At 39.8% G+C, this 22,260-nt stretch overlaps 3 protein-coding genes across 11 annotated transcripts in view; all 3 read right to left on the reverse strand.

Annotated features, from left to right (window-relative positions):
• LOC115106375 (1-phosphatidylinositol 4,5-bisphosphate phosphodiesterase epsilon-1-like) overlaps positions 1–1,074 on the reverse strand; it is a 92,993-nt gene extending 91,919 nt beyond the window's left edge. For 2 of the 7 annotated variants that reach the window (XM_029629042.2, XM_029629043.2), the window contains exon 1: positions 333–1,059. The gene's annotated coding sequence lies outside the window, so the exon portion shown is untranslated. Of the gene's footprint in view, positions 1–332 lie in introns of all 7 variants that reach the window. The other 5 variants (XM_029629044.2, XM_029629041.2, XM_029629045.2 and 2 more) reach the window with 5 other exon arrangements.
• Positions 1,075–5,853: 4,779 nt separating this feature from the next.
• LOC115106378 (solute carrier family 35 member G1-like) lies at positions 5,854–10,364 on the reverse strand. Its single transcript, XM_029629050.2, has 3 exons — positions 9,966–10,364; positions 8,705–8,876; positions 5,854–8,605 (listed from the first exon to the last, which is right to left on the reverse strand). The coding sequence occupies exons 1-3, from the start codon at positions 10,261–10,263 to the stop codon at positions 7,855–7,857; spliced, it is 1,221 nt and encodes a 406-aa protein (XP_029484910.2). The 5' UTR covers positions 10,264–10,364; the 3' UTR covers positions 5,854–7,854.
• A 352-nt stretch (positions 10,365–10,716) lies between these two features.
• On the reverse strand, positions 10,717–18,231 carry LOC115106377 (leucine-rich glioma-inactivated protein 1-like). Of its 3 annotated transcripts, XM_065007920.1 has the most exons (10): positions 18,176–18,231; positions 17,847–17,867; positions 15,648–15,892; positions 15,319–15,390; positions 14,525–14,596; positions 14,353–14,424; positions 13,170–13,241; positions 12,869–13,038; positions 12,367–12,531; positions 10,717–12,164 (listed from the first exon to the last, which is right to left on the reverse strand). In XM_065007920.1, the coding sequence occupies exons 3-10, from the start codon at positions 15,836–15,838 to the stop codon at positions 11,344–11,346; spliced, it is 1,635 nt and encodes a 544-aa protein (XP_064863992.1). In that variant the 5' UTR covers positions 15,839–15,892; positions 17,847–17,867; positions 18,176–18,231; the 3' UTR covers positions 10,717–11,343. The 3 variants fall into 3 exon arrangements, with proteins under 3 accessions (XP_064863992.1, XP_029484909.2, XP_064863991.1); XM_029629049.2 differs by lacking the exon at positions 18,176–18,231 and having other exon boundaries at positions 17,847–17,960; XM_065007919.1 differs by lacking the exons at positions 17,847–17,867; positions 18,176–18,231 and having other exon boundaries at positions 15,648–17,056.
• Between the last annotated feature and the right edge of the window lie 4,029 nt (positions 18,232–22,260).

Genomic DNA, 22,260 nt, shown 5'->3' on the forward strand with positions numbered 1-22,260 from the left:
TCAAACATGGATAGCATTGGCAGGGACCACCTGTCCTGACCAAATTATTCATTTAGTTGAGCCAGCAATTAAATCCGATAATTGGGCATAGGCTACATAACTCATCTGTGTAGATTGAGGTTCGTCAATATAATTATTAAATGAAATGAAGGGACTTTAATAATCGAGATACAACAGCCCGATAAATCTGTAGTCATAGAGTATGAAAATCGATCAAGTTAAACGCAGGAATTGCTAATAATTTGAAGCTAGTTATGATTAGCAAATTTGGCACGTGCGAGCCAACTTCTTTTCATTTTAGCTACTCTTCCCAGAAAATTTGCGTAACTTACCAAAAATGTAGACAAATGCAGTGGTAACTCAATGTAAAAAATCCGTTATCCTCGAAGGCGATTCTATTCAAAGTACATCCCTCACGAAACTGTGAAAGTTGCTGACTGAGATGTGGAGCTGAACCCAAAACGCCACCCCAGAAGCAATGACTAGGATGTGCTGCTGTTGTTGGTAGTAGCCCAATTGCTGCGGCTGAGGAGGACAATAGCCGCTGGGTAGTTACGATAAGCAGATTCAATGCACGGTCACTACATTGGAATGTCTGAGGCCACAGTGTTTCACCAGCACATTAGTTACGGACAGTGCCCCATAAAAGTTTTTGTTTTGCTGTGCTCAGTCGAGTTGTGGCAACAAAGCGTGTCATTTTCACTCAGGTTCAATTCCATGCTTATTGTCAACAACTTGCATGTTATGATTTGAGTGCTGGTGGAACATGTTGCCTATGTAGGTTAAGTGTTGTTTCATTGTTCCATTAAATGTAACTACTACACTTCCAATGTAAAATGTGCAGTTGTTAGTACCGCCCCCTAATCACTTCAATTGTCATTCCTGTCCTGGGGTGCGCACTTTCGGCGTTGTGGTTGCAATAGTTTTGCGATTTAAAATAGTCAAACCCATATTGATAAGGCCACACACACACACCAAACGGGAGCAAGCATACCCTCAAATACTGTTGAAGAACAGTGGACAACTTTTAGTGGAAATGTGTCATTTATTACAAACCGTGATGCAACGTAGCAAACGTTGAATCGAACTGAACGCACCCGTATGTGTAGAGTCGGGATATTCATACTTCAGTTTCCCCTGTTTTTTTAGCGAAGACGTTTTTCTGAGTTGTGCGGAGTTGTTCTTTTCAGATTCTTATTTTTCTCTTGGATGGCTTTGTCAAATGTGTAGGATTTATATTCCTGTTCGCTGCTCTGCCTGTATGTTTTTGCAGATGCTCCCCACCCTGTGGCTACAAACCTTCTAATCTAGTGTACCCTGCATGCATAACCCATGTGGACGTCCTGGTCTCCAATCTGTGGTTAATAAAGCTGAGTTCATATGAGTTCATCTCAGCCTATATCACACTTCAACTGAGACATGGTTTATCCCAGATTACACTGCTACTCCAGTTGCTCTCTTGTTGTGTTCTCATAGTCCTGGAGCATCTGGTTGTGGAGGTGGTTGCACAGAGCTACTACATTTCTCCTAAATTGAGATTTTCTCTTTTCCCCCTCCTACCTGTCCATCTCATTTCAATTCCATATTGTCACTTGTCCACTCAAGCTTAACATTGTTGTCATCTATTGCCCACCATGTGCCCTTGGTGTTCCTCAACGAGCTTGACACCTTGACAAGCACATTTTCAGACGATGGCTCACCACTCACTGTACTGGGTGACTTAAGCCTCATGACTTAGAATCATTTCTTTCCACCTCTTTCTTTACCCTCTTTTGACCTCTTTCCTTTCCCTGTCCGCTTCCACTCACAAGGCAGGCAATACGCTTGACCTCATCTTTACTAGACTGTTTGCCTATATCTCACTACAACCCCTGTCCAGGTCACTGATCACTACTTTGTTTATTTTTCTCTCCTCCAACCCTACTCGCTCTCCCCCTACCAAGATGGTGATGCGCTGTCGCAATCTTCTGTCATTACTCTCTCCTCTTCTATCCTATCATCTCTTCCTCCTGCCAAATCTTTCCCTCTCCTGACTCTGCTTCTTCGACCCTACTCTCCTCCATTTCCGCCACATTGATTCCCACTGTCCCCTTTCCTCCCGGCCCACTCAACCCTCCACTCTTTGGCTGAGTGACTCACTGCATGCTCACAGAACAGGGCTGACAAATATAGATAAACTCAACTTCTGGAGGACCTATCATCCTTCCACTCCCTCCTCTCGACCTTCTCTTCAGTATCTCCTGCTAAAGCTGCTTTCTATCGCTCAATTCTATGCCTCTGCCTCCAACCCTGGGAAACTATTTTCTTGGCTCTGTCATATACTGTCATTCCTATGTGGATGACGCTCAACTAAATGTCTCATTCCCCCATTCTAATACCCAAGTAGCAACATGCATCGCTGCGTGTGAGACATTCTATTTGTCAGTAAAAGGAGTGTCATCTTTCTGGCAGTGTGTTCAGACCTTCTGGTTTGGTGACTTGTGAGGTGTGTCACCTGTGATTACATTTCACAACATAGGTGGCTTAGTTGGTGCTTGCAACACCAGGGTTATGGGTTTGATTACCCCAGGGGACCAGTATGAAAATGTATGCAGTCCCTACTGTAAGTTGCTCTGGATAATAGTGTTGACTAAAATGTAAATGTAATGTCTTTTTTGAGGAAAAAGGTACTTACTATGACTGATATATGGTTGTCTTGCCATGCACTAACTCTATAAGAGCATCTGCTAAATTACTTAAATGTGGGAGGGGAGGAGGGTACAGTGGTATACGGTGTATTCAGACCCCTTGACTTTTTCCACATTTTGTTACGTTACAGCCTTATTCTAAATTTGATTAACTTATTACTTTTCTTCATCAATCTACACACTCTACCTGCTGCTAGTTTTCAACTGTATTTCTGTTAAACCTGGAACATGTGATATTTAATGATTATTATATTAATAATAAACTATTATTTTATCTCCTTTATTCTCCTCTGATGGGAACTTGTATGCCATTCAGGAGGAATGTGCAGTGCAAGCTCTCCACTCCCAATCAAATTGGAACATGAAATTCTACTGATTTAATTGCAACAAATCTGTGCACTTTAGTTCACCAATAAAACTTGATTCTTTACAATTTACTTTAAAACTGCAACATGAGTCAGATGCACATTCAAGTATTATCATTACACAAAGTACAGGATATTCAGTCAGTTGACTTTAGCTGTGTATGCAATACTTTATGGGGCTTTCGTAATTTATGTCCACAGTTTATTTTGCCACAAGAGGGACAGGAAATATCATGACAGATACCTCTCCACAGAGATCACTTTGCCATTGTGCACCTTGTTTTGTACCAGTCTTTACATTTAAGTGGTATCTGCACATTTACAGTGGAGGCTCCTCCTCAGAGGAAGGGGAGGATTATCCTCCTCAGTGAATTTCATGTATAGTGAAACAAAGTGATCCTTTTTGGGTAAAACAATACTAAATATGTTCACGTCACTAAATAATTGATTAAAACACACTGTTTTGCAATGAAGGTCTACAGTAGCCTCAACAGCACTCTCTGGGGTAGCACCATGGTGTAGCCGGAGGACAGATAGTTTCCGTCCCTCCTCTGGGTACATTGACTTCAGTACAAAACCTAGGAGGCTCATGCCCCCCCCCCCCCTCCATAGACTTCCACAGTAATTATGACAACTTCCAGAAGACATCCTTTAAACTATCAGAAATCTTGCAGCATGAACTGACATGCAGTCCACCCAATCAAAGGATCAGGGAATGAATCTAGAACTGAAAGCATAAGCTACAGCTAGCTAGCAATGCAGTGCATAAAATGTGGTGAGTAGTTGACTCAAAGAGAAAGACAATAGTTGAACAGTTTTGAATAAATTAATTTCTTCAAAATGAAGAAGCAAGAGAGAGAGAGAGAGAGCTAGCAATATATATATTTTTCTTCTCACTTTCACTTACTTAGCAAGCAAATACAGCTAGCTGGTTTAGCCTACTCAAACACCCGGCTGAAATAGAGAGGGATGCTATGTTAGCTAGCTGGCTATGGATGTCAAACACGGGAACTCTTGTCTATGGAGATTACATGGCTGTGTGCTCGATTTGGCATAGGTCGTCAGATCCTCAAAAGGTTTTTCAGCTGCACCATCGAGAGCATCCTGACGGGTTGCATCACTGCCTGGTATGGCAACTGCTCGGCCTCCGCAAGGCACTACAGAGGGTAGTGCGTACATCACCGGGGCCAAGCTTCCTGCCAGGACCTCTATACCAAGCGGTGTCAGAGGAAGGCCTAAAAAATTGTCAAAGTCTCCAGCCACCCTAGTCATAGATTGTTCTCTCTGCTAACGCACGGCAAGCGGTATCAGAGCTCTAAGTCTAGGTCCAAGAGGCTTCCTAAACAGCTTCTACCCCCAACCCATAAAACTCCTGAACAGCTAATCAAATGGCTACCCAGACTATTTGCATTGCCCCCCCCCCCTCTACACTGCTGCTACTCCCTGTTATTATCTATGCATAGTCACTTTAATTACTCTACCTACATGTACATATTACCTCGACACCGGTGACCCCGCACATTGACTCTGTACTGACACCCACTGTATATAGCCCAGCTATTGTTGTTTACTGCTGAGCTTTAATTATTTGTTATTGCTATCTCATACATTTCTTTATAGTATTTTCTTAAAACGGCATTGTTGGTTAAGGGCTTGTAAGTAAGCATTTCACTGTAAGGTCTCACATGTTGTATTCAAATGTGACAAATACAATTTGATATGAGTCCAATGACGGCGAGCTTTACACCACTCCAGCCAACGCTTGGCATTGCGCATCATGATCTTAGGCTTGTGTGTGGCTGCTTGGCCATGGAAACCCATTTCATGAAGCTACTGATGAACAGTAATTGTACTGACATTGCATCCAGAGGCAGTTTGGAACTCGATAGTGAGAGTTGCAACCAAGGACTGATGATTTGCAGTCCCGTTCTGTGAGCTTGTGTGGCTTACCACTTCGTGGCTGAGCCATTGTTGCTCCTAGATGTTTCCACTTCACAATAACAGTACTTGCAGTTGACCGGGGCAGCTCTAGCAGGGCAGAAATTTGATGAACTGACTTGTTGGAAAGGTGGCATCCTATGACAGTGCCACGTTGAAAGTCACTGAGCTCTTCAGTAAGGCCATTCTACAGCCAATGTTTGTCTATTGAAATCGCATGGCTGTGTACTCTATTATGTTTATACTCCTGTCAGCAAAAGGTGTGGCTGACATAGTCGTATCCACTCATTTGAAGGGGTGTCCACATACTTGTGTATATATAGTGTACATCATTGTTCCATCCTCTGTCTGAACACATTGGATGATTTTGAAGTTTGTTCTGCGGTTACACAGAAAATAATATACACTGAGTATACCAAACATGAATTACACCTTCCTAATATGGAGTTGCACTATTAGGGCAGGTGTTCATAATGTTTTGTATATTCAGTGTATATCCGGTGTATATATATATATCATGTTATGAAGCCATCTGTCCCATGTACAGAACGAAACAAAACAACAGTACACAAGCTTTGTTATTCAATGAAGGGTTAAGAGAAAATCAAGGAAAGATCTTGGCAAAGTCTAAAACCTAAACACAGGTTTACATGACAATGGTTCCCCTTAGAGGTAAAAGGCTCTGACTCAGTGTTTTGAGAAAAGCTATAGTGTTCATAATGGATGACTTTGTCTAGCCAGGCTGGAACAAAATCATTGGGTCAGATCTTGTGGTGGATCACAGCAGGGATTGCAGACATGTGACTGTATGAATACATGGAAAACATAAAACTTCCTTAGTTTGAGATATCAAGACAAATATGTGAAATGTATATGCAATTTATTTTATATGACAAATATGACAAATACACAACATTTAGAATAATCCTTATTTCTAATATAAAATCTGAAATAGTCATATAAATACTGTAATATAATCATTACATAGATGAGAAAGGATTTAGTAAGGCATGAAGGCAATAACTAAAATATTTGATGCTCTTCTTTTTGCGAGTGCATCCAACATTACAGTTTCATCAATCAAATCTGTATCAGTTAAATAAAATCAAACATGAACTAGACAAAGGTTCAGATATACTGTGTCCACCTTAATTGAACACAACATATTGTAAAATAAGTCACTTGGAAGTTCTAGAAACAATGTATGATGTCATATAAACAGGCTCTGAATTAAATGTAAGAATGAAATGGTTAATTTAAATAGTTCATACTTTCGTTATGACCAACTTATGTAAACCTACCTGAAAATGATTGAACACGGAAAAGTTAAGAATCATTTTCACAACATCAATATATTTCAGAAACAAGAACAAATTCAAGTCAAAAACTTCCAATCAGTCAGAGAAAGTGCTTTTGATAAAGCATAAATATCTATTTATTTCTATTGATACATTAAGAAATACTATAAAACAGCATAGAAACCCTGAGAGAAGTAGGAGTATACAACTTATACAAAGCATCATAACTGATACTGCATGTAACAAAAATGTGCAAACTCAAGTGCTTAGTTCTAAATTACTAGTAAACGTTTTAAATGGAAGGCAACGAGTTGTTTTTCCTGTGGTATACTGTCATAAAGCTATTTGTACTGTAAATATCACGTTTCCATCAAATTCTATTATTTAACTAGGCAGGAGAAACGTAAGTTATGCATAAAGTCGTCTGATTATGCTGCTTACCCGTTGGGTCAACAGAATATTATTGCTATCCAGCAATCTCAGTGACACATTGCACAAAGCAATCTTTTAAACATATTTGCGGGGGAAAAGAAAAGAAATCACCCTGTCACATTCAAAATTTCCACAACAAACCGATTCTGACCAGCAGGTATATTAAAATAAAGGATATCAGCCCATTTAAAATACAATAAGATGTTGCTGATAAAAAAATGAATTTTATATATATATATATATATATATTACCTTTTATTTAACTAGGCAAGTCAGTTAAGAACAAATTCTTATTTTATTTAATGACCGCATATACTGTACTGACGTGGTACTGATAAACTCAGTACAGACAAAAAAATGTTTTCTATATAGTGCCACTACCAGTGTTATTTGGCTTGTAACCACAGTGGAACCATTTTTTGGTGCTAAATAGAACCATTTTTTAAGGTTATACAAAGATCCAATAAAAAAAGGTTACAACCTTTTTTGGTGCTATATAGAACACCCTTCTTATGGGGTTAGCCATATTCTATTGTTAAAATGATGGTGTTATTACTATGTTAATTCACAAGTTGAATCAGAAGTGCTAGCTCTGGAACGGCTGGGGTTCTCTGAGGAGAGAATTGAGATTTAGTCAACAGTTCTCAATTGACACAAGGCTTTATGTGAGTCTTCTTAACAAGAGACCATTACTGGCCCGAGTCATTTTTAATGACACAACACAACATATTAGATAAACTGGAATGACACTTACTCACGGCTGCACAAGACCTGTGTGCAAACCACGCCCCAAAACATGTGAATGAGCTGCCACCGCTCCATTTGAATTATCACTAAAAGATGAAAGAACCCTTTTCTGAAATGCAAAGAACCATTGAAGTGTTCTTTGAGTCATTATGGTTTGACATATCACCCTTACCAAAGTACCTTTGAGAAACCCTATTTTCTAAGTACAGTATGTAGATGTAAATACTGAAATGTGTCCAGTTTTGTGTTCAACCCTTACAGTAACATTTGCTTCTTTGGTTTTCTGTGTTTTTTTTTTTTGGTTTTCACTCATCTGCTGAACACTAACATATTAACTGATAAACTTTAATTTATTCATTGCAAAAAAGTAATTTATTTGTGTGGTTATTAGCTCTTTCTTGGGTGTGTGTTGCTGTACCACTTCCTTAGCGCCACACCACAAGTACTGACGACCACACAACATGCCCCACCGAGACTCCACATGGTGGGCTTTCGATTGAAAAAAACGAACTGGAAAATAAAAGCTAGGACCACGTCGACGGTCCTCATCAAGGCCACAGGGCCGGCCTTCTCGATCTGTAGTGCTTTGGTGAGGAACGTTTGGCCAGCGATGCCCAGGATCGCTATCAGCATAAGGATCCACCTGTCTCTCCCACAGAATGGAATGGTCCATTCACCAAGTATAAACAAAGTGATGAAACACTCAATGAAACCAATGACAGCATAGTACCACACGGACAGATAGTAGTGGACACTTTTGCCCATTTTCCTGAGTATTACGAAAGTGCAAGCTGCTCCCATCGCTCCACCAAAGGCTGCAATAGTCCCCTTGAGATGATTGGTGTAGTCTCCCTCTATTTCCTCTATACGAGCACCAAATATGAAGGGAGGCCTGGCTATCATTATGACACCAGCCAGTGTGAACACAGTGAAGACACAGTCCCAGATTGTGCATTTCTCTTTGAGGAAGATCCAGGCTAGCAAGGCAGTGAACACTGGGTTGCTGAACATGATGACTGTTGCATCAGCCAGGGGCATCTGCTGAACTGCATAGAACAATAGGATCATGGCGTTAGAACCCAAGAATCCTCTCATCACCAAATAGATCCGCTTGTCTCTTGGTCCAAGGAAGCCAGTCCTAAAAAAACAGGAAATTGTGAAATATTTGTATGTAAATATCAGGGGTCAAGGGGTCAAGTTGTTCAATACAGATAAATACAGTTTTGTAATAACGTACTTGTGATAGATAAGCATAGGCATAACAAACAGCATCTGGAAGAAGCAGCGAATGGCACTGATTTCTACAGCATGGACTCCATCGATTGTCTTCACCAGAAGAGCTATAACGGAGAAGAACACTGTTGCCAGCAGGCCATAGAACAGGCCCAGTCCTGGACAATGCTTTTTCTCTGAGGACAGAGGGAGGAGGACACATTAACTGGTTAAAATAGCTTGACTGGAACTGAACATTAACCTACTACTAAGACGGAATTGAATATGTGTTTGTCTGGAATGGCAAAATGGGAGGAGGAAGAGGTACAGTATTCAAATGTGATATTAAAAGCCCTTTTGTTGAAGGGAATCCCTGCTAAGGCTTACAGTTACAGGCAACCCTTTGACAAGTTTTAAAAGCTGTAGGGGGATTACAGGTATTGAATATTACTACATAAACCTGAAAATTGGCCTGTCACACACTGTACCCACTGATTGCTAATGTTTATTCCCAACATAAAAAGAGTGCCATGAACCCATGTCCTCTAACTGGCAGGAGGAACAAATTAAACAGGAAGAATATGGGGAAATTGTACTGACTAAACCTGTGGGAAACAGTGTGGAAGGATGCAGAAGATTATTACTCATCTGAGAACAGATGACACCATTGTTAGAGACTTCTTTGTGAGTTTGATTTACAACCTGTCAGCTAGGTGCTCATTCATCCAATTTTGTAATCATACCAAAATTACAAATAAGGAGCCAATGTTGAAAAAAACACCTAATACATTACTAAGTGTTTTATGTTGTAAAAATTGGGAAAACCATTGAAGAAGTTAAAGCTACATAGAATTGTAACTGGTGGGAAAATGCCTCGTCATCCCCTTTGAAGATGATGAAAATGTTAAACGTTCAATAATTAATAATCAGTCTGATGAAAGTGAGAGGTGACGCAACAACAATGTTGCAATATATTTGCCATTATTAGATCGTTTAAAATTAATGCGCATTGGCGGCAATATGTATGATTATCAGTAAAGTAATTCCGTAGTTAGAGAACAGCGATTACGTCAGTTACATAACTTACTGCTACGGAGGTCGTCATTGGCTACGCCAATGCTTTTCATTACCCCATCTATCTTAAAGTTCATCACTTCAACTAGATGGAAGCAGATCCAGTCATATAATGGACTATATTAATACACAACTCACACGTTGTTGCGTTAGTAGATCTCTTAAAATTGCGAAATTATATACATCCTCTCTAACTTTACCGTGAAGGCTACCTTTAGCAACTGTGTCTCCTGCGTCCGTTGAGATGGGATCCCCGCCGCCGCCAATTCTACAATATATGAGAGGACAGAATCTTTGCATCGCGCTGCTTTCCATTGTTCTAGTCCTTGCGTCCTTATCATTGCTCCTCTCATCATGACTGTTACTTTGTAAATTGATTCTCTCAGTTGTGTGTTCATCATCGTCGTCATCGCCAACTTTGTGAAATACAACTTTGATGTCCTCTTCTTTACGAGGAACGACCGATAGAACTCGGTCATCTATGCTATTACTGTCCGTCAAATCCCCCATTGTAAGATGCAACAGGTGAACATGCCTTGGAGGTAGCTTTACACCCTTCTCTGCCTGAGAGTGAGTGTCACACCGGTTTAATATGTAACCTTGGTGGCCACTGTATTAACATGCAATGATTACTTTAACCACAGGGGGCAGCTATCCAACAAACAACATACCCGTAGCGAAATCTCCTTCCTGGTAGGCAATCCAGTTGGCCAACCAAAACGTTACCCTAAATTCATGTCTCGTTCACGAAAGGGTTTAACCTTCACCTCATTCTAAAAATCTGAAATAAATGTTGGACATTATTGGTGTACTCATCTAAAGAGGGGTTGTTGTATTAGAATGATTATGATAGCAATTTTAGATTAACTTCAGGGGACAAGATGTTTAACAATATGTTTAAATCATGTGTAGGCTAATGCAATTGTGTTGTTTATTAATAAACAAGGCCTTGAAGACAACTCATTTATGCTTTTATGAAATTGGTTTATTACTAGTCTACTATACATAAAATACAGCAACATTTAAAACAAAACACACTCTTACTACAGATTAGAATACATGTGTGGTTTTTGTAGTATTGCAATTACACAGATTTAGGCCTAGATTAGGTTCAATTAAAAATGTAATTTCAAAATCTAAAACTATAGCTCCATATGAAAGATATAACATGATTGGAGTGGTCCCCTCTACATACAAAACGCTGTATTAATTTACTCATCATTGTAAAAACGTAAACATTTTATTCGGGAAATTGTCAATTAAATGTTAATGAGTACTTTACAAGCAAAATTCTTGTTTACTTTATTTTACCTCTTAAGTTTATCTTATAGCACAGCAATTACCGTAGTTACCGTAGTGTAGGGCTTAGCTGCTATATGTCAACAATTGCTTTGTCTATGAGGAAAAAAAGAAGAAAGAGTGCTGTGAAAGAGAGGGACACAGTAGATGTTTCTAGCAAGGCATTCATCAGGAATTCTTTCTTATTAGTGGGCTATATCATGCAAATAGCGGTGCAGTATAGTCATCCTCTCCACAGTGTTCAGTGCTACTGCAATTGTCAACTGCACACTCCTTAATTGTTTTCATTAATTAATTATTACTCAGGTCAATCATTAGGTGCTCGTATATCTGAGTTTTCCCTTTGAAGCTGGAGGCCAGCAGAAACTCTCTGTTGTCAATGGACACCAGAGAGAATGCCCTTGGTGCCTGTATGTTTAGATCCTGGAAGTAAACAAATTGGCCCCTCTTCAAGTCCCACTGATAGACCTGCGTCAGGGAGTAGTCGCTGCCGAGGATGGCGTACTGCCAGTTGCCGATGGAGATGGGCTGGAACACCATGGAGCCTCGCGAAGGCATTGTCTGTACCTCTTTGAACATGGAACCGTCCCACCTCATCACCTTGGAGTCCCCGATGAAACGCGTCAGGCAGATGAAAAGTTCACTCTTCACCTTAAAGTGCTTGACCGCAAACACGTCCTCCATTTCGGGGATATCAGTGCGCCGGTCAAACTTCTTCAGGCTCTTGCTCCACTGGTAGACAACAGGCCTCTGGGAACTGCTGGCTAGGATCAGATGGGGCTTACCAGAGATCTCCAGGTACTCCACGTCTGTGTCACGGTACCAGGCATGGAGGGACTGGTGAGAGTAGAACCCATTGCCATTCCATTTGTACACTGTGGTAGAACCGGCCTTGGAGCTGTCTGCGATCACGAAGAAGGACTCACCATCTATAAGGAAAGTCTCAATGTCATTAGGTTTCCTGATTTTCAGGATGTCAATGTCCTGGATTTTTATGAATTTGTTGGCAGAGATGTCCCGCTTGTAAATGTGAGAGCCACCAAAGAGCTGGGCTACAATGATGAACAGCTGATTATCAATCACCATGGGTTTGCATACCACAGTGGATGTACCTGTAAAACAAGGACCAAAAACTAAATATTAGAACATAAAGTAAATAATTGTGAGAAAAATACTTCAAACATACAACTATACATTTTAGGTTACAAAATATATAGTATTTTTGGTAAGACAGATACAGTACTACAATAACAGTTCACACTTGGCATATCATTTCGTCATCTGGTGATATACTGTAAAACACATATTGCTCACTTTGAACGCTGTCATAGGTTCTGAAAACCGTTTCAACGTGATCCCATTCCAGGAAGCTGCATGTACCAGTGAAGGGTTGGGCAAACACAACAAACTGGTCCATGCCAAAGGTAAAGGACTCCACCGAAATGGATTCAAACGTCAGGGGCTGATAAGAGGCAAACTCTGCAATACAAAACAGATGTATTCATGTAAACATTTTTTTGGGGGATTTACATCACTACCAGAGAAGGCAACATTACTGGAATTCTTCCTTTGTGACTTTTTCAGTAGTCTGTAGGCTACTGTAGGTACATACTCTACAGTGTAATTAATCCCTAGTGTTATCATTTTCACTTTATCCTGACTAGTAATTCATTTACAGTCTTGGTGTCTATTGGAGTCTGAGTCTATTGGAGTCTATTGCATTTAATTGAAATGGCCACAGTGCTGAATTGCACAAGGCAGCAGTAGTTAAGGAGATTAACATTCCAAGGTGTGAAATAATATTTGCACCAATCACCTGCTGTTATGCAGTCAAATGACCCGGGCACAAGGTCATTGATCAGTTTCCCTTGGAAAAGCGGGGGCCCACTGCAGGAGATCTGGTCAACCGTCGCATTGGTGGTGCGCATCCACTCCACTAGCCACTTTAGTTTGCAGTCACATTCCAGGTGGTTCCCTCTCAGATCTCTGGTAAAAACAGGTTAGCAAAGTATGCATAAATCAAAACCTGAATCTTTTTTTGTTTAACATAAGTACACTTTAGATGTTGACGTTACCCATAAGGCCACTGATTATGTGAAGAAGAAAAAAAGACTCACACTTTAGCCAAAGCATCCATGCCCTTGAAAACATCTTTGGGTAATGTCTCAAGGTTATTATAGGCCAGGCTCCTAATAAAAAAGAGAAAAACAAAGTGAGTTTTAGACCACAACAGGAAAAATACAGTATGTCCTGAATCAACACAATATATTGTGGCTGACTTCCAAAAAGAGACGTTCTTGGAACCCAGCCTTATGTTTCACCCTGTCACTGGATATGCCCTTTTCAGATGTATGCGTAAGGTTACAGAGCAGATATTATATTTAGTTTTGCCCCCCAGGTCATATCGTTCTTGGATATAATTAGATTTTCAAGAGTGGACTCATTCAATCTACAAAAAATAGTGAAAGGATATAAGTTCTTAGAATAATGATTCAGTAAACACATGTCCACTCATGTCTGTCTTTTTTTCTATAGAAAGAAAGGAGTGTATATACCTTTCAGAGTGTTGGCAAGGCATACTGATGATGGTCACATGATAAGTAAAACCAATGTTTTTGTAAAATGCTTGCCAATATACATTATTTGGGTTTCAAGTTTTTATTTTGAGTGCCTGATGTAAATATTCTGGTGTGAAAACTGGAAATATTCACAGTCAGCGAGGTCACCAAGGTTACATGTGATATTAGACCCACCACAGAGTGTCCTTTGGCAACTTGATCTGGCAGAAGTAACCTAACGTAGCAGTCGTAGAAATCCGCCTGAGCGTAGCCCCTACTTGTGTTTTTCAGGGGAAACAGAAGTTAGGTTGAAAATACTGTATCCCTGACAACCAGAAACATCTGCTTTATGCCAAAATAGTGTATCCCTGACAACCATAAAGATCAACTTTATGCCAAAGCCACTAAGTGTGGGCAGAAGGGAGGGAGGTTAACCTTGTTCAATATCACTGGAATAGGACTTGCATCCTATGCATTTTTGACAATGATAAAGTGGACACCACCAAGGTCCATTTGCTTAATATTTGAATGTACCTATGGGGGCCTCAGTCAACCATGTTGCTGATAATGGTATGCACCGTAGGCAGAAGCAAAAAACCTGCAAGGATATTGGTTACAATACTTTATTTCTATGTTCAAGTATGGTTACCCACAATATGTAAATGACACAAGACCATTGTTCTAACACATTTTCCACAATTTCAGATTGTAAGAAAGTAGAAAAGGACATTCTTATACTTACAGGTGTATCAGTGCTTTTAGGCTCCGGAATGCATATGGTGATATTGAAGCAATTTTGTTGTTTTCGATAAACCTGTGAATGAGGTAATAACATGTAATGACGTATTTTGAGCATTAAATCGTCATATTATGCATTTTTGAGTATCTTATCCATTAGAGAGAGTACAACTCACAGGTACTCCAGATGCGGTAGTCCCAGGAACGCATCCTCATCAATTGAGTCAAACGTGTTGGCAGTGAATAGACTTAAGAAAATAGAAAATAGTTCACATTCCATCATTTCTATTACCACTGCTCTGTCACATTGTCGTTTTTACTCACACTTGAATATACATATTTCCCAGTTGTTGAGTTTCCAAGCAACCCCTCTGCTAAAAAATGTGAACCCCTTCATTTTCATTTATCCTAATCCTCCTGTTCACACATGTACTGTTTTATTAATCTGAGTTTCCAAAACAACTGTTTCACAAGCCTCTAATAATAATATATGTATTCACAACTAAACTTGTCATAGCACAGCCTATTCAGACAGTATTATTAATATCTCCCAGAAACTCTGACTCATTTGGCACCATTAAGAGGGAAACCTCCATGCCAAGATACATGTTTTCCTGAAACGAATGTCTTGTGATAGATAATTGTGAATAATCTGTTCACATGAGGGACATTATGTGCAAGTAGGTTTTCACACTGTGTCATGTTGAGGAATGGGTGGAACCACAAGACAATAGCTTTACTGTAATGTTAAGAGTACTCTGAGAGACGTTTATTGTGGTTTCATTTCATTGAGACATTTTTATTTCAGCTCAGCAACCAAGAACCCCCCCACCCAGTTCATGTGCTGTCTGTTATGACATAACCCTGCTTTTCCTCCTCTGAGGGAACGGGGCTGTGCTTTGTTGATGCACATGGACCCTCATTTTAGTAGATATTTTGAAAAATCGTTGAGTAACGACGTCAAACTCACAGAAGCTGTAGAGCAGGCGTGTGTAAGAAGCTTCCTCCGGTGATTTCGGTGAATCCAGACTTGACAAAAGATCTGCATAGAAACATGGTACAAATGAAATGAGGCAATATATCAGAACATAGATTCATATTATTGATACATTATCAACCATTTAATTTGATTGGTCTATATCATTTCAAATAGCTGCTTTACTTGTACTGTTATTTTATTCTATTTAACATCTTCAAAATACTAGACAAAGAACGATTGATCATACGACAGCCCCATATTAATGCCACTGCCAATATTATGATTTAAATCATTAACAATATTTAATTCAAAGCACTTACAATGAAACGACATCAGGTGGAAAGCTGTGAGGGACCGATCTTATATTTTCACACAGTGCATTATCTTTGGTGCACGTACAAGATGCGGGGCATCTAGGTTGCTTTACTCTTCTGGTCTCCGATAAAAGCAGGACCGTGGCGATCCAAATCAACACCATGCATCCGTTCAGGGTTTTGCTTGCATATCCCATCCTCGTGTTGCTCTCTGGTGACAACCAGTCCGTCGAATATTTCTGAACATGAACCTCAAGGAAAAATCCAAAATTAAAATGTTTCAATGCCAAATCTTGAATGTCTGTATTTGCTTCGATGAATTTGCAGTGATGAATGCAGCTTGTATCTCAATGACCAGGCACTAATCCAAAAGATTCGTTCTGCAAGGCGCAGTATTTACAAATGCAGGAGAAGGAAGATAAAACAAAGGTCTCCGATCCTTGGACAGATTAAAATCCTCCAAAATACGTTGTAATTCCAAAAGTGAAAATAGATCCAATGTAGGCTACACAGTTTTTAAAGTATTACTTATTTGTATGAACTAGGCTAGCTCTATATGTTTTATTATGAAGGTCTGAATACGTATCTATTTGGCTCGATCGGATAAGAAAAGATGAAAGCCTCAAGTCCCTGGAGAGATCGCGCTGAGAGCGGCGCTTATTTTTTGAGAGACACAGACTATTATTTATGCGCGCACGAAATCCTTGAATGGTTAATGCGGAACGGCCTATTCATTAGAAGAGTCTATGGAAGCTGGAAGAGCACCTGCGTCTCGCTCATTGATAATGTTGCTATTGCTGCTGCTGCTGATAATAGTAATAGGAATAGCATAATAAAATCCCAATTATAGCAATGTAGGCTAATAACAATATGATAAAAAACCAAATCAAAATCATAATAACAAAAACATTATAATAGCATATGTAAAATTATGCCGCTATAATAATATTATCCTAAAATAATGATTTTAATCATTTTTTCCCCCAGCTGGCTCTAAAAGTCGCCTTACATTTATGTGCTCAACCAAATTCTTTTTTCTTTTTAGCTCTCTCAGCGAACATACTGAATCAAATGCTGTGTCTTTGTTGAGTTCAATGGGGGATCAAACCCATCCAATTCAAATAACAGTGGAGTTCTGTTCAAGACTGGAAAAGTTCACCCCTGCAATCCCACCATTTTCCAAAGAGTTCAATTACAGTATTCAGAAGAATAAGAGATCTATTGTTCTCATTTGATATAACGGAATCTATAACGGAATCTTTAACGCAATCTATGAAAGCCCACATAAGTACTGTCAGGATAGCAGATATGGTTAATGGTTACTTCAAAACCCCATTTCCTTACAGTACATTTGCACATGCTGACATAAAATACATTTCAATAAAAGGTTGATTTCTCTGTGTGTGCATGTTCAAAATAGGCTAAGGGCCTACTGTATTTAGAATTGTCTATATTTGCCACTTATTTTTTTCCCCAAAAAATCTATGCTTTTATTATTCAAATCAATACCTGAATATCTGATGCATCTTGTGTGTGTATTTGCTTCTCAACAAATGTGATAATGGAATAAACCATAGATTTTTTGAAAAGATTATTTGATTTGGAGAGGTCCTGTAATTTTGCTTGTGGCCAATAGTCTTATATCTACACACTGAGTGTACCAAACATTAAGAACACCTGCTCTTTCCATGACATTGACTGACTAGGTGAATCCAGGTGAAAACTATGATCCCTGAATAACGTCACTTTTTAAATCCACTTCAATCAGTGTAGATGAAGGGGAGGATACATGTTAACGAAGGATTTTTAAGCCTTGAGACATTGATTGTGTATGTGTGCCATTCAGAGGGTGAATAGACAAGACAAAATATTGATGTGCCTTTGAACTTGTGTATCCAGCCAACTTGACACAACTGTGGAAATCATTTGAGTCAACATGGGCCAACATCCCTGTGGAACGGTTTCGACACGTTGTGGAGTCCATGCACCGACAACTTGAGTCTGTTCTGAGGGCAAACGGGAGTGCAACTCAAAAAAAGGAAGGTGTTCCTAATGTATTGTGCACTCAGCGTATATCATTGTTTGTGGCAGTTCACTGTTAGAAATACAGTAACTTGTGGTATTTTCACGCACCTTTGTTTTTGTGTGAATCACAAATAGAGCTTGCCAGCTTGTAGCCCTAAAACCTGGAAACAAGTTACCTACCTTTGGTTCGTTCAGCCATCCCTGCGAGGAAAATGAATGGGGAAAAAAACAGGGTTTTAGCATAAATGCCGAAAATAAAGACTGAGGTTAACACAGGCTTAGGAAATCTTATGTTTTGTTCTATGAGATAGTCAGTTAACATGACCATTCTGAATTATGAAGCCTTTATGTGTTTTTTATTATTACAGAAATTCTTCAAAATTCACAACATGTGACATTAGCTAATGAATATTATCTCATAGAACAACATGTATAAGATATCTTAAGCCTGTTTACCACACACTTTATTTTCGCATTTTATCCAAAAACGACATTTATTTTCCCCATACCCTTTGTCAAAGAAACCACGGCGGAATTAGTGCCTACAAAAATACGCCATTAGAATCTCTACGCTCTCCAACCATAAACGTTCTCTTATACGTCATCATACGCGACTTTCTTAATGTAAACAAACAGTAGGCTAATCGTGAGCATGGCGATAAATATGGACAGACTCGTAAAGGTAGTTGAATCGCGACTTTATCTTAGGTCAGAAACAAATGTCTGCTTTATACTCGATCCGTTTGTTTCATCCATAGCACAATATCTAGCCAACTATCTGGCCATAGTCAACAGTCATAGGCTAGCTTCAATGTTACATGGCTAGCTGGACCCATTGTGTGCAACATAGGAGACAAGACAACGCTAACGTTAGCTACTTGGGGAACCTACTCTGAAATCATAGTTTACTACACTACCAAGTAGCGTACTTCACACTAGAAGAAGTTAAGCTACACTAAAGCTACCATTTAAAAAATATAGTTTACTTAACTAAAGCTACTTTGAAAAAGTATTTCACTACCACCAAGCTACTTCGGAAAAAGTGATCATATCTACATCGGAAGTGTCATAGACTACAAATTGCAAGACATATCACTTTGGTCAGGTGTTAACAGACTGTGTAATTAGACCATTAAACACACAAACGATGTTTCAAGTGAGAATTATGCAGGTCTGATGCTGAAAAAGTAAGAAATTATTGCCTATTTCCGAGATACTGTATGTTCTCTTTTTGCAAACAATTAGTGTGTAGTTCCAGTAGTTAGCTACACCGCTACATTTAGTATTGACTATTTTATTAGGATCCCCAATTAGCTGCTGCCAAGGTAACGGCTACTCTTCCTGGGGTCCAAACAGGAAACAAAACACAACACAAATAATACATAAAACAATACAAAATATATAAACATGCCTGTGTCTCGTCACAGTCTCCGTTGTGTCGTAAGGTGTTCCTTTATCAGATTGTTTAAATCTGGTTTTATTGCTAGTTTGAGTTACCTGGGGTGGCACAGAGTTCTATTTAAACATGGCACTATTTAGTAAGGTGTATTTCCCAGCCTCTGTTCTTGACTTGGGTACCGTGAAGATACCTCTGGTTGCATGTCTCATGTGATACCAATAAGTGTCAGAAATGTGTGGCAACTGCTTGAACAAACAGTTCGGTATCTTCAACACATCAACACCTCGTACAAAGACCAATAGTGATACAGTCAATCTCTCCTATTTGAGGAAAGCCAGGAGAGATTGATGTGCATGTCACTGACATTCGCCCTCCGTGAACATTTAAGTGCAAATACGTGCTGCTCTGTTCTGGACCAACTGTAATTTGCCTATGTTCTTCCTTGCCGCACATGACCACACAACTGGGCAGTAGTTGAGGTGCGACAAAACACTAGGACCTGTCTGGTTGACTGAGATATCAAGAAAGCAGAGCTGTTGAGTCGTCAGCGTACATAGGCTTTATTCAAGGTCATTAGTAAAAACAGAAAAAAATTATGTCCCAAGTCATTACATGACAAAATAAGGTTTGAATTTAGTTCAACTGTCACCAAACTATTGCAAAATGTAGTTTGATTACTAGTTAAACTACATTTAGTTCACTACTCCCAACACTTGCTACTTCCAGTGCATTCAGGAAAGTATTCAGACCCCTTCCCTTTTTCCACATTTGGTTACGTTACAGCCTTATTCTAAAATATATATATTTTTAAATTTCCCTCATCAATCTACACACAATACTCCATAATGACAACGCGAAAACAGGTTTTTAGAAATTTTTGTAAATGTATTAAAAATAAAAAAACAAATACATTATTTACATAAGTATTCAGACCCTTTGCTATGAGACTCGAAATTGAGCTAAGGTGCATCCTGTTTCCATTGATCCTCCTTGAGATATTTCAACAACTTGATTGGAGTCCACCTATGATAAATTCAATTGATTGGACATGATTTGGAAAGGCACACACCTGTCTATATAAGGTCCCACAGTTGAGATGGTAGAACATTCCAGAAGGCCAACCATCTCTGCAGCACTCCACCAATCAGGCCTTTATGGTAGAGTGGCCAGACAGAAGCCACTCTAAAGGCACGTAATGGACTCTCAGACCATGAGAAACAAGATTGTGGTCTGATGACACCAAGATTGAACTCTTTGGCCTGAATGCCAAGTGTCGCGTCTGGAGGAAACTTGGCACCATCCCTACTGTGAAGCATGGTTGTGGCAGCATCATGTTGTAGGGATGTTTTTCAGCGGCAGGGACAGGGAGACTCATCAGGATCAAGGGAAAGATGAACGGAGCAAAGTACAGAGAGATCCTTGATGAAAACCTTCTACAAAGCGCTCAGGACCTCAGACTGGGGTGAAGGTTCACCTTCCAATAGGACAACAACCCTAAGCACACAGCCAAGACAACATAGGAGTGGCTTCAGGACAAGTCTCTAAATGTCCTTGAGTGGCCCAGCCAGAGCCCGGACTTGAACCCGATCTAACATCTCTGGAGAGACCTGACAATAGCTTTGCAGTGACCCTCCCCATCCAACCTGACAGAGCTTGAGAGGATCTGCAGAGAAGAATGGGAGAAACTCCCCAAATACAGGTGTGACAAGCTTGTAGCGTCATACCCAAGAAGACTCGAGGCCGTAATCGCGGCCAAAGGTGCTTCAACAAAGTACTGAGTAAAGGGTCTGAATACTTACATAAATGTGGTATTTCAGTTTTTTATTTTTATTAAAAACCTTTTTTTGCTTTGTCATTATGGGGTTTTGTGTGTGTATATTGATGAGGAAATAGTTTTTAAAAATCCAATTTAAAATAAGGCTGTAACGTAACAGAATGTGGAAAAAGAATGCACTGTGTATACCTAAAAATATGCATATTGTTGCCAGCTAGCAATGGCCTTTGTCAACAGCAAGTAGCTAAAGCTAGCAAGCAAAATTACTGGCTATTAAATTTGGGCTAACGTTAACCAGAGTCAAAGTATTTTTTTTATTTAACCTTTATTTAACCAGGTAGGCAAGTTGAGAACAAGTTCTCATTTACAATTGCGACCTGGCCAAGATAAAGAAAAGCAGTTTGACACATACAAGAACACAGAGTTACACATGGGGTAAAACAAACATACAGTCAATAATACAGTAGAAAAATATTTCTATATACGATGTGAGCAAATGAGGTGAGATAAGGGAGGTAAAGGCAAAAAAAGGCCATGGTGGCGAACAATATAGCACGTAAAACACTGGAATGGTAGATTTGCAGTAGAAGAATGTGCAGAGTAGAAATTGAAACAATGGGGTGCAAAGGAGCAAAATACATAAATAAATACAGTAGGGGAAGAGGTAGTTGTTTGGGCTAAATTATAGATGGGCTATGTATAGGTGCAGTAATCTGTGAGCTGCTCTGACAGCTGATGCTTAAAGATAGTGAGGGAGATAAGTGTTTCCAGTTTCAGAGATATACCTGCTGGAGCGCGTGCTACAGTCGGGTGCTGCTATGGTGACTTGTGAGTTGAGATAAGGGGGGACTTTACCTAGCAGGGTCTTGTAGATGACCGGGAGCCAGTGGGTTTGGCGACGAGTGTGAAGCGTGGGCCAGCCAACGAGAGCGTACATGTCGCAGTGGTGGGTAGTATATGGGGCTTTGGTGACAATTAGGATGGCACTGTGATAGACTGCATCCAATTTATTGAGTGGGGTATTGGAGGCCATTTTATAAATTACATCGCCGAAGTCGAGGATCTGTAGGATGGTCAGTTTTACGAGGGTATGTTTGGCAGCATGAGTGAAGGATGCTTTGTTGCGAAATAGGAAGCCAATTCTGGATTTAACTTTGGATTGCAGATGTTTGATGTGAGTCTGGAAGGAGAGTTTACAGTCTAACCAGACACCTAGGTATTTGTAGTTGTCCACATATTCTAAGTCAGAACCATCCAGAGTAGTGATGCTGGATGGGCGGGCAGGTGCAGGCAGCGATCGGTTGAAGAGCATGCATTTAGTTTGACTTGTATTTAAGAGCAGTTGGAGGCCACGGAAGGAGAGTTGTATGGCATTGATGCTCGTCTGGAGGGTTGTTAACACAGTGTCCAAAGAAGGGCCA

This window comes from Oncorhynchus nerka, linkage group LG23 (genome assembly GCF_034236695.1).
Source record: "Oncorhynchus nerka isolate Pitt River linkage group LG23, Oner_Uvic_2.0, whole genome shotgun sequence".
In the NCBI taxonomy this organism is placed as follows: Eukaryota; Metazoa; Chordata; class Actinopteri; order Salmoniformes; family Salmonidae; genus Oncorhynchus; species Oncorhynchus nerka.

Bases quoted from the DNA above. Each gene is read 5' to 3' on its own strand.
- LOC115106378 (XM_029629050.2), bottom strand. From the start codon at position 10,263: ATGGGGGATTTGACGGACAGTAATAGCATAGATGACCGAGTTCTATCG. The intron at 8,877-9,965 runs GTAGCCTTCACG...CTCTGTCCTCAG, and splicing joins AGGAGACACAGTTGCTAAAG to AGAAAAAGCATTGTCCAGGA. The intron at 8,606-8,704 runs GTACGTTATTAC...CTGTTTTTTTAG, and splicing joins CCTATGCTTATCTATCACAA to GACTGGCTTCCTTGGACCAA.
- LOC115106377 (XM_029629049.2), bottom strand. From the start codon at position 17,909: ATGCTAAAACCCTGTTTTTTTCCCCATTCATTTTCCTCGCAGGGATGG. The intron at 15,391-15,647 runs GTAAGTGCTTTG...GTTTCTATGCAG, and splicing joins CCACCTGATGTCGTTTCATT to ATCTTTTGTCAAGTCTGGAT. The intron at 14,425-14,524 runs GTGAGTTGTACT...CCTCATTCACAG, and splicing joins CTACCGCATCTGGAGTACCT to GTTTATCGAAAACAACAAAA.